General features: G+C 35.4%; 1 protein-coding gene across 1 annotated transcript; it reads right to left on the reverse strand.

The window, feature by feature from the left end:
- Positions 1-388: 388 nt before the first annotated feature.
- acta1a (actin alpha 1, skeletal muscle a) lies at positions 389-11,987 on the reverse strand. Its single transcript, XM_056456438.1, has 7 exons — positions 11,880-11,987; positions 9,486-9,625; positions 6,776-7,100; positions 3,737-3,898; positions 3,401-3,592; positions 3,136-3,317; positions 389-893 (listed from the first exon to the last, which is right to left on the reverse strand). Exons 2-7 carry the CDS (start codon positions 9,612-9,614, stop codon positions 750-752), a joined length of 1,134 nt encoding a protein of 377 aa, XP_056312413.1. The 5' UTR covers positions 9,615-9,625; positions 11,880-11,987; the 3' UTR covers positions 389-749.
- Between the last annotated feature and the right edge of the window lie 4,737 nt (positions 11,988-16,724).

Genomic DNA, 16,724 nt, shown 5'->3' on the forward strand with positions numbered 1-16,724 from the left:
ATGTCAGATTTTTTTCCTATATCGTGCAGCCCTACCTCAAATTATAGATTTCAAATAGTTAAGAATAGTATCTCAGTCTAATATTGTCCTAACAAACCATACATCAATGGAAAACCTCATATATTGAACTGTAAAAAGATGTATAACTCTCAATTTCCCCAAAATATAGCACATATTAAGTAGGTGCTAGCTTATGTAACGCTTAATTTATTGTCCCACACATTCATCTTCCATTATAAACAACCATAACAGTTTATAGATGTCAAATTACAGACATAACAAGACGTCTCACTGTGTAATTAGTCTATAAACCATCCGAGAGGTTGTGTCAGTGTTGTTTAGTCTGTCTCAGTGTGTGCTGAAATGATATTAATGGACAAAAACAATGTTTAAAAATACATGTTCAGTTTTATTTGTCTGTTGAAGTGAGATTAGTGTTGGTCTTGATTAGTGTTGGAGTGTAGAGTGGAACGTATGGCACTGGAATCTATAAGGGAGCGGGAGTCCTTTTCGTTTCTTTTAAACAGCATCCACCAAAATACCAAGCCATGGAAGTCAGTAATAAATACAGTTGTGTGCAACGAGAGCGCTTGGTATTTCTGCTGTCCCTTGATGCTAGTGTCCTTTTCTCAGTTTATGCTTTTAATGCTCTCTCCTACGTCATCGCTTTCGAAAATCTGTCCACAAGAGCAAGGCATCGTTGCTTGATACCCAAGCAGGAGGCAGTGAGGGGATGTTGAATTGTGCGATCAGAAGCATTTGCGGTGGACGATGCTAGGGCCAGCCTCATCGTATTCCTGCTTAGTGATCCACATCTGCTGGAAAGTGGACAGAGAGGCCAGGATGGACCCACCGATCCAGACGGAGTATTTGCGCTCAGGGGGAGCAATGATCTATAGAGGAGGAAGAGATCAAATGATACTTAGAAAACCCATTTTTAGGGTCAATAATGTCAACACATGAGCAGTTTTGGAGAAAAGCAAACCTTTTTACTTTCAGGGTTCCTACTTTAATGGGAATTCATTGCACCCCTATTCACAAGATGTAAAATTAAGTCTCTAGTGTCCCTAGAGTATGCATGTGAAGATGCAGCTCAAAATACCCCACAAATAATGCTTGATAACTCTTTGAAACTGTCGCTTTTAGGCTTTGACCCTAATTGTGCTGTTTTGGTGACTGTCGCTTTAAATTCAAATGAGATTGTGCTCTTTTAAAAAGAGGTGGAGCTACAAATGCCTGTGTGTCAGCATAGTGGCAAATTCAAAAACAAGCCTAAGCCTAACGCCCCATTCACACGGGGCTTCAGCGACAACGCTTGACAGAGGGCGTGTCTGAAGTTGGGGCTGACACGATCGTCATAGCAGCGTCAGCCAATGAAATTAGTCAGCAATAGGCCACTGCCTGAGCTGGTGTATTTGCATACAGCGATCTGATTGGCTGACGCTTCCGTCGCAACTTCTGCAGCGAGCAACACCTCTGAAGCGGCGCCGACGGATCCACAATGCAGTTCGGCAACGCCTCACCCATTCAAAGTTAATGGGAAGCGTTGAAGCGTTAATACATTTTTATGATTAGAAGCTTGTTATATTCACACACTGTTGCCACACAACTGTATTTAAACCCCTTATAAAAGTATTTTTTGCTTAATTTAAGTTAAATATCAAATTCCCTGAAGTTTTCCTGACTTACTTACTAAAATTTTGAATTTGAATGACATCTAATGCACGGAGAAACAGGCCATTGTTTGTTATTGTTGTAATATTCATTCATTCATTCATTCATTCATTCATTCATTCATTCATTTTCTTTTCGGCTTAGTCCCTTTATTAATCTGGGGTCACCACAGCGGAATGAACCGCAAACTTATGCAGCAGTTTTTTTTATGCAGCAGATGCTCTTCCAGCCGCAACCCATCACTGGGAAACATCTACACACACACACAGTACACTACGGACAATTTAGCCTACCCAATTCACCTATACCACATGTCTTTAGACTGTGGGAGGAAACGCACACACAGGGAGAACATGCAAACTCCACACAGAAACGGCAACTGATCTAGCCGAAGCTCGAACCACCTTCTTGCTGTAAGGCGAACGTGCCACCCACTGCTCCACTGCGTCGGCTGTTGTAATATCATGTTATGTAATATTAAAATGGTTTTGACTTGAATCTCATTTTGCATGACTTTAATAGACATACAGTAGATGATTTACAGTACTTATTGTTTGCCTGGATGCAAAGTTCAGTAGTTTTACAAACTTTACATTTAGCTTAAGTTGTCGTTTTGAAGCCAAAGTCTATATTGTCCTGGCATATTAGCTTTAGTTAACAGGTATAGTCTGGTGACTCCATTTGATTTCAGTGACTGACGGTTGAGTAAAATGAAAAGTAAAATGATGCAAAAAATAGCCTAACCATAACAACAGCCGTGAAAAAGTTTCATATCAAAATACAGTATATTCTTTATCCACCTTATACTTATTTTAATTTATCTTATTATTATTATTTTACATATTTATTTATATTTCAAATGTTTTGTCTGGGTGTTTTTTTTATTTTCTTCATTTTCTGAACAAAATTTAATGTAACTTGAAGGACTAACATGCTCAAATTTAACACTGTATTCTATGCAGTGTTTTGTTCTCACAAAAAAATAAGTAAAAAATCTGCTGTAGAAAAATTACATTTTGATAAACGCAAACTAAAATTTAAAACGGCAAACAAAAAGCCCTGATATGCCATGACTTTGACAAAAATATATAAAAATCCCTGACGTTAAACATCGGGAATAGATTTTTAAACATTCCAGATATTTCGGAAATTACCCATGGGTACCCTGTACTTTAAAAAATTCTACTATTTCACTTTATTTTACTCTACACAGTTACCAATTTCCTGTGGAATCTACAACAACTTACAGGCAGCAGTTTACCAGTAACTTACTGTAAATCAATTACAGCAAAAATACTGTATTTTACATTTGCAGTACCATTTATCTTGCTGTATATGTATTTACGCTATTGTTCGTTACTGTAAAATATACATTGCAACTTTAAAATACGGTAACATACTGCATAACTGTCCTGCAGTAAAATACAGTTCACTTTACAGTTAAATACAAAAGTTGTTTACCTTAATCTTCATCGTGCTTGGAGCCAAAGCTGTGATTTCCTTCTGCATGCGGTCAGCAATACCCGGGTACATCGTGGTACCACCAGACAGTACGTTGTTGGCGTAAAGGTCCTTTCTGATGTCAATGTCGCACTTCATGATGCTGTTGTATGTGGTCTCGTGAATGCCAGCAGACTCCATACCTGTGATTTAAGGACAGTAAATGTTACTTACAGGCCTAAAAGGCAAAGTGACTGATGGTTTTAGATGTTTTCAGACAACATACCAATGAAGGAAGGCTGGAAGAGGGTCTCAGGGCAACGGAAACGCTCATTACCAATAGTGATGACCTGACCGTCGGGAAGCTCGTAGCTCTTTTCGAGGGAGGACGAGGAGGCGGCGGTAGCCATCTCATTCTCAAAGTCCAGAGCAACATAACACAGCTTCTCCTTTATGTCACGGACAATCTCACGCTCGGCTGTTATAGACAATGAATGACAATTTTGGTTATTGGCAGGCTAAACACACCCATGCACAGATTGTTTAGCTGTTGCATGTAGGTCCACATTGGTTATTTGCAAGCAAATGGCTTAAATGGTAGTAAAAATGTCGAGACGCGCACCAGTCGTGACGAAAGAGTATCCACGCTCAGTCAGGATCTTCATCAGGTAGTCTGTCAGATCACGACCAGCCAAGTCCAAACGCATGATGGCATGAGGAAGAGCGTAACCCTCATAGATGGGCACATTGTGGGTCACACCATCACCAGAGTCCAGCACGATACCTAACAAGAACAAGAAATCAGTCACCAATGCAGAGCAAAAGTAAGGATGTTTGAAAGCATAAATAGTCACAAATATAATATTACATTAGTGTTGGGGGTAACGGATTACAAGTAATGCAAGTTATATAATCATAATCAGATTACCTTTTCAAGTAACTAGTAAAGTAAGGCATTGGTTTTTGAATTTCCTAAAAAAAACAATTTAATTTACTTACAAAAAAGGTGATGCCAGTTATTTGGGTTTCCCATGGATCAACTCAATGTTTTGAGATAAACTGAGTGCATTTGTGTTGTGTACGATGTGTAAACTGAAATACCTGAAAAGAACTGAGAGGCTTGGGTTTATTTTAGTAGTATCTTTGCTTTTGTATTCTTGTATGCTGTAATGTTTTGGTAACCCTTTATAATAACTACACACTATGAATCATTTATTAAGCATTAGCATCTAGTGAATTCATTATCTGTTAAGCATTAACTCTACATTAATAAACGTTAGTAAGCAGTTTATAACTGCAGCTACAAATGCTGTATTCTTGACTTATAAGCACCTATATAGTGTGCTTAATAATTGTATTTTCATACTTAGTTATTGATTTATTTTTCATTACTAAATTAAGTATTGTATTATTTACAAACCAGTTGTATTTAAGAGTAGTTGAGGGTTTTTAGCATAATTCAGAATGAGTAAATGATTAATAAACTATTAAAATCAACGTTTATATGTCCTATTATTCAGGCATATACTAATAGTTAACTAATATGTTAATAAATGCTTTATTAACTCAACTTCATGCAGTTTTGTAACCTAATCTAAAGTGAGGACTATTTATGCTTTATAAATCCCTTATAAAGGACAATTAAAGGCTCAGAATCAAATGAATAATAATCTTTGCAATCTGTTCCAAAAAATAAAATTACTGTAAAGTTTAAACATTGCCAAATAACAGGAGTGCCAAAATACAACATAAAACTGGATAAAACAACAACAATATAATAATTTAACAATATAATAGGATGCAATGTTTAAACTCTACAGCTATTTTATTTTAGATAAGGTTGCAAAGATTTATTTTTCATTTGAATTACAGTTTTATTTCTGTATCTTTAAATGAAAAGGAATGAATAATGTCAATTTTCCTGTTTAGAATTTAACTGAGCCTTTATTTGTCATTTATAAGGGATTTATTAAGCTTAAATAGTCCTCACTTTAGATTAGGTCACAAAATTGCATGAAGTTGAGTTAATAAAGCATTTATTAACATATTAGTTAACTATTAGTATATGCCTGAATAATAGTACACATAAACGTTGGTTTCAATAGTTTATTAATCATTCACTAACTCATTCTGAATGATCTTAAAAACCCTCAACTACTTTTAATGGTTTGTAAATAATGCGATACTAAATTTAGTCATGAAAAATAAATCATTAGCAAAGTATGAAAGTACAAGTATTAAGCACATTATAAATATGTTTGAAAGTCAAGAATACAGCATTTGTAACTGCAGTTATAAACTGCTTACTAACGTTTATTAATGTAGAGTTAATGCTTAACAGATAATGAATTCACTAGATGCTAATGCTTAATAAATGATTTATAGTGTGTAGTTATTATAAAGTGTTACCAATTTTTTTTCTTTATTTGTATTAGACATTGTCTTGTTTTTTTACTGAACATATCATATACCAATCTGTACTGAAACGGTGACTCTAAAACTGTGAGCAATCTGTTACGTTGCACACCTAATAATTATATAATTATTATTCTTTCATTTAAAGCAGGGGTGCCCAAACCTTTTCTTAAAAAGGGCCAAAAACCAAACTTGATTGAGGATAGTGGGCCGGAGGTAAATATAGTCGCCATGGCTAATTTCCTAATTTATTTAAGAATATTTAAAAATAACTAGAAAACATTGCTTTATATTAACTAATGGAGCATTTTTTAAAACATTTTATAATGAGCTTAATACTGTAAAAACAGCAATAATCTCATTTATAACAGAATGGAGTTGAACTAGTTTTTGCCTTGATTTGCTCACCAATGTGTTCTGCATAGTCCTCTATCCGTCGAGTGACATTATTTCCATTTTAAAATATTAACATGCTTTTTAGGTAGCTCAGCAATAAAACAAACAAACAAAAAAGCATACGTCAAATTATAAATGATGATCTCTTTTAAAGGCATTCGCCCCAACCCTGTCCATCATTCTCATTCTTTTCTCAGATGGAATGGTGGGCCAAATTAAAGGTTACAATGAGTCTACTCTGGCACGCGGGCCCTACTTTGGGCATCTCTGATTTAGAGTCTTGCCGATGATAAAATCGGCATTATAGGGATCCTAGATTCAATGTACATTTATCATTAGCAATTAAAGCTTTTAGATGAATCAAACCTTTCTTATATGATAATACATTTCCTGTGGCCGTTATTGTCATTTGGGTGGTCAAAAGGGCAGCAATGTGTAGATATCCAATGCAACTCAAGGTTTACAATTTTTTTAGTACGTTTTTTGACATTAAGATGTGTGTGATCTTTATGGTTATTTTGGTCAAAAGGGCATCAATGTGTGCATGTCAAATAAACATCAAGGATGTAACATCAAATCCATCTTTCATTTTTTGACATAGATTAGTGGTTGTTATCATTATTTTGAGAAATTAATATCAAGGTTTTGATCATCAAACTGATTTTTATTTTTTTGTCATCAAGTTATCTGGTCGTTATCATTATTTTGGTGGTCAAAAAGACAATTCATGGATGTCAATTAGACGTCAAGGTTTCGACGTAAAATCGATCAGCATTCGTGATGTGTTTATTTTTTGACATTAAGGTGCTCGCTGGGTTACATAATCATATCCTTTTATTCAGAGTCTTACCTGTGGTACGGCCAGATGCGTAGAGGGACAGAACGGCCTGGATGGCCACATACATAGCAGGGACATTGAAGGTCTCAAACATGATCTGGGTCATCTTCTCGCGGTTAGCCTTGGGGTTCAGAGGGGCCTCGGTGAGCAGTGTTGGGTGCTCCTCAGGGGCCACGCGCAGCTCATTGTAGAAGGTGTGGTGCCAGATCTTCTCCATGTCGTCCCAGTTGGTGATAATGCCGTGTTCAATGGGGTACTTCAGGGTCAGGATACCTCTCTTGCTCTGGGCCTCGTCTCCAACATAGGAGTCTTTCTGACCCATACCGACCATCACACCCTGGAGGAACACAGGAGCTCATCAGAACAGCCCAAAGATACACTAAACCACACTACAACCACTCGGTTAAAATAGAGGGGTTAAAAATACCCCAATATACAACCCAACTATAGGTTATTATAGCACCGTCCCAACTATGGGTTATTTTAACCCAATGCATTGGGTTATTTTGATTAAATAAATTTTTTTTCTATTCTGGTATTACTTTTACTTTTACTAGTACTACCATTAATTTTATAATTATGGTTGTGTAAATAAATAAATGTTCCCACTGGGTCCTAAAGGTGAGAATGACGGCCGAATATCTCAAATATGTGTATCATTTTCTCCCAAAAAAAACCCCAAAACTGTAGAGATGAACATGGGAGGTAGAGAAAGCATTTTATCCATTTAATATAGATCGGCTATGAAACGCACATTTGTATCATCAATAATTCAGAGTGCTGGTGAAACGCAAAAACAACATTACGCACGCATATTAATACAGCTGGTCTGTGTCAATTAAATCAGTTGACTGTTGAAATTCTAAATTTTAACCCACGTGGTTGAGTTATTATATAAATAACCAAATAAAGGTAAAAAAAAATAACACAACAAAGCACCAAATATTTAACCCAACTAGTTGAGTTATTAATTAAATAACCTAATAAAGGTTATAATAACCCAACAAAGCACTAAATATGTTTAACTCAACCATTGGGTTAAATAAATAACTCAGCGTTTTTTAGAGTGCACTAAACATTATACAATTCTGAGTGTGCCTCACATTGGTGAGTGGGCTTGGCAAACCACCTGTAGGAATCACACTCTTTCATCTCTTTGACACTTTAACCAACACTTGGACAAGTTTTGGTTGGAGCGAGGGTAACGGGAATGATACTGATACACAAACATGAAACTACATTTCAAGAGTTCACACTGATGATAAGAGTTAGCTGATGATTCATCAAAAGCTTGTTTGGCATGCTGTCCCGGGAGAGAGCCCCGAGCTCAAGGGATCCTCGAGCCCGGGGCTTCCTCCCGTTTGCAGAGCGAGAAGGGAGCTTGAGCTCGGTGGATCTCAGAACTCCTCGTCTGCAGTAGCTAAGGGAACACGTGAGGAAAAAAGGGGGCTAGACAAATGCTTGATTGTTATGCATGATGTATATATTTGGATGGTGGGAGGAAACCGGAGAACCCGGGGAAAACCCACGCGGACACGGGGAGAATATACAAACTCCTCACAGAAACACCTACCGACCTGGCAGGACCAGGGCTGGCAGTGTTCTTGCTGTGGGGCTAACAGTGCTAACCACTGGGCCTCCATGCCGCCCGATCTATAGTGAAGGAGGAGAATGGGGAGGAAGGGGGGTTTCTTCCAAACCAAGATAAAGTGGACTAAAAACTGTGGTTATTTATAGTAGCTTATGGCTCACATGATTGGATGATACTGATTAGCTTAATACGAGACCGGCTGTGATAAATCATAAGCACGTGATCCTCTCGAAATTAGTTTATTAATAAACCCCACTTAAAATCTTGGGACTAAAAATATGTCTTCAACATAGATTTAAAAGATGAAGGTATTATTAACTAATATTAATACAATTTCTACTTGAAGATACTTAAAAACTGTGTTTTTGGTAAATTCAGATTTTGTCTTAATTCCTGAAAACTGAGCATAGTTTCATGATCCCTCACCCTTAATACAGGAGTACGTTCTGTCAAAAACCTAGGAAATCTTTTTTACCTCTAGCTATTAAAACTATATAATTCCTCAGTTAAAAAATGAACTTAGAGTGTAATATTTACTCTCATTATATTATTATTATTATTATTTAATGGAGATGCAATCACAAACTCAAGCTCCCTCCGGGGGTTAATAAAGTCTGTCTGTCTGTCTGTCTGTCTGTCTTATTCAATGATTTTAAAGGTCCTGTGAAATTAAATGAAAGTTTTTTAGATGTTAGTATTTGTCTGTTAGTTTTAAGGATATCTATAAGCTAGTGTGCTCCAAAACAATAACAAAATTCGCATTTCGAAAGATATAAAACTGATATAAACATCCAAAGCTTGCAGTTTGTCACCTCCGCCTAAATGGATTTTTTGACGTCACCTCATACTTCAGTTTCTCATCAAATCTTCTGACCAATCAAACGCTCTCTAGTATCTGACAAGCGCCACCATTTTTTAAGACACTTCTTATTTGCTTTTCACTTGATGTGTTTGTGCTCTACACTGGCAGAGCTGTGAGAAAAACAAAACACTATTGGCTGTTTTTTAAAAAGGGGAGGAGCTACTCTATGTGCTCTCCTCATATTTCAGTTGAGATTACTTCAAACACTGAATTAATTGCACATTTAGAAGCACTTCACGGGACCTTTATTTCATATTTCAGGAGTTTACCTGGTGACGAGGGCGGCCGACAATGGATGGGAAGACGGCTCTAGGGGCGTCATCTCCGGCGAAACCAGCCTTGACCAGGCCTGAGCCGTTGTCGCACACCAAAGCTGTGGTCTCATCGTCGTCACACATCTTGATGGGTTCTACAAACAGACAAAGCAGGTGAGAAAACAAAGCCACACACACTTAAATAAGATCACTCAAATGGGCTATGTATGCACAGCTATTAATTTTCAGATATATTTCTGGTGAACTATTTATGACTATTTTCAATTTCATAAGGTTTCTTTGACAGCATCGATGTTGTGATGTAATTCAAATATGATATGTTAAAAAGATTAAGCATTCATTTAGTTGCTCATGTGTAAAACAAGATGAAAAAACAGGCAGGAGCTGAAACTCCATTGAAAATACTGTGGTAGAATACATTTTCATATTTTAAAGAGATGGCGCAGATCAATGTAATTTAATGCAGTGATTCCTGTCCGGTCTGAGACTCACTTTATATTGTATCTCAATCAGGCAGTGAAGATTATCGATTTTTAAAGAAATCAGATCTTAAACGTGTTGAATTTGTACAGGAAGGGCTTGAACTGGCTGACTGAAAATTAAAAGTCTATGTGCATATATTAAACCCAGATAGTAATTTGTTGAGAACTGATTACTTAATCCTAACCAAGCATCTTAACATTTTCAGTTCATAATGGGTTACTTCATAACTTAGATATTAAAGGGATAGTTCACCCAAAATTTCTGAAAAATCATTTATTCACACGTCACTTGTACCAAACCTGAGTTTCTTTCTTCTGTTGAACACTAAAGGAAGATATTTTGAACAGAACCTGTATCCACTGACTTCTATAATACTTGTTTTTTTCTATCACTCAAAAACACTTTTTCTTTGCTCGTTCAAACTACTTAATTAAAATGAGCTGAATAAACACAATTCTTGAGATTTCTTTTGGACGGCTTCATGTTTTTATGTTCAATCCACATAAATTTGTTAAAAGTGTTAACTTAATCAATTTGTGTTGGGACAACGTGAATGAATTGTGTGGAACCCTGCATTTTTTACAGTGATGGATGTCAGTGGGTATTTTCATTTTGGGTGAACTATCCCTTTAGATCAGGGGTGTCAAACTCAGTTCCTGGAGAGCCGCTGCCCGGCACAGTTTAGTTCCAACCCTGCTCCAACACACTTACAGTACCTGTAGGTTTCAACCAAGCCTGAGGGTCTCAATTAGTTTGATCAGGTGTGGGTTTTTATAAGGATTGGAATTAAATTGTGCAGAGCTGCCGCCCTCGAGAAACTGAGTTTAACAACTGTGCTTTAGATTAAAATTATTTATACAGTTGGCTAATTATGTCAAATACTACAGTCTTTACATTTGTATTGCCATTTGCAGCAATACTGTCAAATAATCAACAATCAATTGCATACTGTATACTAACATAAGTGTGCATTGCTGATTCATTACAATGATTTTCAGCATTATAATAATTCAGAATATTAATATATTTGAAAAAAAAAAAAAAAAATATATATATATATATATATATATATATATATATATATATATATATATATATATATATATATTTACTTCACAACTGCATAACGAATTGATATTGCATTTATTTAGTTATTCAAAGAGTTTGATTACTCTAGTTCAGACTATATGAAAATAGTAATTAAGTTAGCCTACTGCATTACTCAGACATTTTAATGTGTACGTTTAGTTAGCGGAATATGTCATATACTATAAATCTACATTTAATTTTAATAAAAATAAGAGAATAGTTGTTATTATTGCTAAATATGATTTGTGTTTGCATTTAGAACATCATCAAATAGCTTAATCAAGTTGTCAACAGCTGTAAACTGTATACTAACATAATCTCACTACTGCTTAATGACAAAATAAGTTGATAAACAAACACTTGGATGTTTTTGATCCTTATAGTACTGATTAATACATAATATAATAACTAATTACAGTTATTATAATTAAAAAAATGCCGATAGTTCAAGCAAAAACAAAAATTCTGCTATTATTTACTCACCTTTAAGTTGTTCTCAGCCTTTATACATTTAATTTTTCTGCTCAACTCAAGTCAAAACAGGACATTTTGCTACCAGATAATTATTAGGAGTATTTCACATTTCAGGTATACGCTATCCCTTTAAGATTTACCGAGAAAAGTTTACTCTAACATCAGATCAGCGCATTAAAGTGAATAAAAACAGAACAAGCAGTTTGTAAACCACTTAGCATTAAATATTCCCATTGACATCATCATAAATGTTCATAAATGGCTATCCTTGTTAACACTGCGTCCGCTTCTCATTCAAATTCATTAATGCGGGTGCGCGTTCCCGCGGCTGCGCGCTCTTACCTGCGTCTGCTCGTGCTCGTGAGTCCTGAAGTAAAGCAGAAGTGCTCCCGCTACACACAGTGACCTGCTCAAACCTTCATCACATATATACACACACACCCGTCCTCTGCTTTTACTGCACTTCGGACAACCATTAAGGAATGTCAATGCATTCAAACGGAATTCCTGCCGATCCTCGTCCATATTTGGGTGTCGGTGGGTCGAGTTCCGGGCGCGCGGGACGCTCCATACATGGCGCGGCAGACCCCAAAGCACAGCGGGCGGTGCAGGCCCGTGTAAGGGAGTCCGGGGCCACTAGTGGACACAGGATGTCCTTCGCACTGGATGTCTGTGGACTGCATCTCAATATAAGGGCATGACAGTGGGTGGGTTATGATTGTTTACCATTAAAAAACACAACTTCTTTGCTGGAAGATTAGTATAGTAGTTTTAATTTTAACTAGCGGTGTCAAAAATAATCACGCATTCAAAATAAAAGCTTGTATTTACATGTATTCATCTATAATTTACATGTAGGCTTATAATATATGTATACTGTAGTGTTTAGTCTTTAGTTAAAATAGTATATGAAGAGTTCAGAGGCAAAAACCTCTGAGTCCCGTCTGAAATTTCCATAGAAAATGAACAGTTTTTTCAGCCTCCTTCGTTTATGTTGAGTTATTTCACTTTAAAGACCAGGAAAAGGACGTATTTTTGCCATAAAATTGATATTACTGAACAAACACACATGAGCCTGATGAAAATGCTCATTTTAGAGTAAAATTTAAGATGGCATTTAGAGGTTTTTTCATCTAAACTCTTCACATATATACTGCAACAAATTATATGATCAATTAGACCTCACAGCATAGGTCATTGTAACTTATTAAACTGAGTTAATCATGATCTTACTTAATTTTATAAGTTACACAAGCTGTTTTAAGTCAGTTTAACATAAAATAAGTTCAATGGAGTCATAAGGTTAAATTGATTCAGCTTAAAAATTTAAGGCAACCAGGATTATTTTACAGTGTACACACACACACGCACGCAAACACACACACTCACGCACGCGCACACACACACACACACACACACAATCATACATCAGTAGGTTATTTATTTATTTTATGGCTTGTTTTGGTCAGTGTCATATAAAAAAGTGTAGTGCTTTTTGTAAAAAAAAAAACTGGGTAAAATCAGGTAAACCATGCAGGACACTTCTAGCCAATAAACAGCATGAATTATTGTGGGGTGTGGATAGTCTGTTGGATAGCAGTTTCTTCCTCTTTCTTAGAAAGCTACAGATGCAGAAGTATTATCCTTTAAAAGAGGATGAAGGAAAATATCATATTGAAAAATAATCCTGCTTGAGTGCTTTGTTGAACTTAACTTTTACTCAAAGAGATCGTTCACCCCTAAACTCTTTTCCCTTTTCTTGTTTCAAACCTTTAAGTTAATTTTTTTCTCCTAAACACACAAAAAGATATTTAGAAAAATGTTAGAAACCTGTAAATGTTGATTTGCATAGTATTTCTTTCCTACTGTTTAATCAATGGTTACAGGTTTTCAGCTTTCCTCAAAATATCTTCTTTTGTGTCCGGCAGAATAAAGAAATGTATAAAGGTTTTTGGAAATACGTGATGATGAGTAAACAACGAGTACATTTTCATTTTCCCTTTTACACAGCCACCATATTAGGCCTTCAAAAGGAGAACGCCAATGTATTTCCTTGTTCATAATCGTGCATTATCTAATAATACTTCACTGTAAAATATAGGTCCATAAATTAGCAGCTTTCTGTGTTTTGGGATTCGTGTTTTTAGTTTTCCCTGATTATAAATGCTTTTGTTTTGCATTGTGAGACGTTCATCTTTCTTCCAACAACCTTTAAGCTAGTTTTAATAGTTTAAAGTGATATATTGTCTGGGTTGCAAAAAAGCCTTGTAATAAACTGCCAGTACATTTTCTGATATTTTACAGACTTAATTCTCCATATATCAGGGTGTTCGCAGGGTCCTAATTTCCTAAAACTACATTTTAGGCCTTAAAAAGTGTTAAATTTACTGAAATATTGTGTTGTAGGTCTTAAATTATTTTAAACAGGTCTTGATTGTCCTATGAAAAGCTACTCATTCAGGCCGAAATCATCCAATCACCAACAATCCATCTCAATAGAACTTTTAACAAATAGTTTTTAACTCTATTTACCAATATAGTTATCTTCTTTACAATAACATTCGTTTAAAAGTAATTTATTTATGGTGAGGACACTGACCTGGAGAGACTTTTTAAGGAAATGTTGTTAATATTTTGTTATGTTATCCTTTGATGAGGATAGTAAAAATCTTTTCCTTTTCCATTAGAAAACAATCCTTACAGAGTTTATCCCTGAATAAGTCTTAAATTACATTGATAATGGTCTTAAGATCTTAAATTTGACTTTATGAAAGCTGCAGAAACCCTGATATATGATTTATTATACATTATATTATTTAAAACTACTAAAAGTTCATAATAAAAGTCACTTTGGTAAACCGTAGAGTTGAAATTTCAACATTAAAAGGCAACAGAGCATAGATCAACATCCCATAATGCAATTAACAACCATAAATAAACAGAAAACACTGTTAATTACCAGATGTTTTACAGTGTACATTATAAAATCATAGCAAACACTTCACTAATGACCAACAATATAAGAGCCACTCATCATTAAGCCTCCCAAGCTTTTAATGAGCAGGAACAGGATATTACAATGACAATCTTGACCCTTCAGGCATCTCTGATATATGTTTGATGCCAAGGTCTAGCCAAGTGGCACGAACAACCCAGTGTCACATTTCCCCCTCCTCCGGTTGCCGTCAGTTTATTTAGCGTCTTCTGGGATTGCAGCGGCTCCTGCCCCATATAGGGTGTCCGAGGACCCCCTTAAAGTTCACTAATTTTACCCTCCCTCCCCTATTTTTAGGAGACGTTTGTTTCTCCATCAGTTCAGCTGCTCCTCATACCAGCTGCTGGAGGGGAAACAACAGATGAGTGTCAAAACAAAAGGCTAACAATTCACACTCTTTACTACTGCTGCATTACCTGCCTATTATTATTAGATTTAGTGGTTAGTAGCACTTATAAAGTAGCATCTTATTTTACATTCCTAATCCAACACCTAAACCCAACTAATAACTATTAATAAGCAGGTAATTAGTAGTTTATTAAGCTCTTAATTAAGGGTTTGTTGATTATGTGAATTGTACATTAAAATAAAGTGTGACCCACAAAAGAAAGCCCTGCACATACATTGGCTTCTTAAAGGGATAGTTCTCCTAAAATATAAACATTTTGTCATTATTAACTCATCCTCCACTTGTTTTCAACAGAAAAAAAAAATCCATTCAAACAGGTTTGGAACAAAAGAAGATATTTTGAAGAATGTTGGAAACCGGTAACCATTGACTTCCAGTGTTTTTTTTTTTCCTACTATGGATGTCAGTGGTTACCGGTTTCCAACATTCTTCAAAATATCTTCTTTTATGTTCAGCAGAAGATAGAAATTCATAAAGGTTTGGAAATCAAGTGAGTAAATATTATAAAGAATGAGTACATTTTCATTTTTGGGTGAACTGTTTCTTGAAGAGTGTTTGTATTTTGACTGCGTTAGCCAGTGGAATCTGCTGCTCAAACCTTTGCATGATTGTAAAATTGATGAATTGGCATTTTGGTGACTTTTAGTGGGTGCATAAAGTTAGTTTGAGCATGGTTTGCGAACACTAACAAATATAATGTTTCGTTTTTAAGACTTACAAGCTACTTTGTGGAATGTTTTGCTTGAAAACTGCACATTCTTCTTTGAAATACTCACCTGAAACATTTCTTTACACAAAGAGATATTTAAAGGGATAGTTCACACAGAAATGGAAATTCTGCCATCATTTACTTGTTCCAAACCTGTTTGAGTTTCCTTCTTATGTTGAACACAAACTAAATGTACTGAAGTATAATTAAAAGAAAAAAAAAATACTAAAATGTCAATAAGTCATCTTGTTAAAGCTGTAAAGCTGAGTTTTCAAGATCAAAAGTAAAGAGAGCAGAGATCGACATCCCATAATGCAATTCACAACCGTAAATAAACAAAAACCTTGTAAAAACTCTGTTAATTAGCAGTGTACATTATGAAATCATTGCAAACATATTATTACTGTCCAACAATAAAAGAAGAACCACTCATCATTAAGCCTCCCAAGTTTTTAATGAGCAGGAACAGGATATTACAATGATTACAATGACAGTCGTGACCCTTCCGGCATCTCTGATATATGTTTGATGCCAAGGTCATCATGTACTCGTTCCAAACCTGTTTGAGTTTCTTTCTTTTGTTGAACACAAACTGAATGTACTGAAGTATAACTGAAAAAAAAAACTGCTTATTTATTTGTTCCCACTATTGAAGTCAATGGTTGTTTTTCCTGCATCTTCATTTGTGTTCAAACAGAAGAAAGAAAACTGGCAAACTGGCAACAGGAGGATAAACTGCTAATAGCAAAATTATGCAGACATTGATTTGTAGTGTTTATTGTAATAAGGAAGATGAAAGTATTGTGTACTTATTTTATGACTGTATTTATGCCAGATTATTTTGGTGTGGTTTGACGTTTTATGTGTAACAAAGTACCAAGACTGACTTGCAGCTCAAAGAAAAGGATCTTTATTTTTTAATGATGACTTTCAATATTTAATATTTCAAATACTTTCAATACTTTCAAATATTAATGATTTTCAATATTTGGTATACTGTGAAATTACTCATTATTTATGGAAAATGTTTTATTCGTAAGTGTAAACCGGCAAAAACCTAGTTTTACTCATTTA

This window comes from Danio aesculapii, chromosome 1 (genome assembly GCF_903798145.1).
Source record: "Danio aesculapii chromosome 1, fDanAes4.1, whole genome shotgun sequence".
In the NCBI taxonomy this organism is placed as follows: domain Eukaryota; kingdom Metazoa; phylum Chordata; class Actinopteri; order Cypriniformes; family Danionidae; genus Danio; species Danio aesculapii.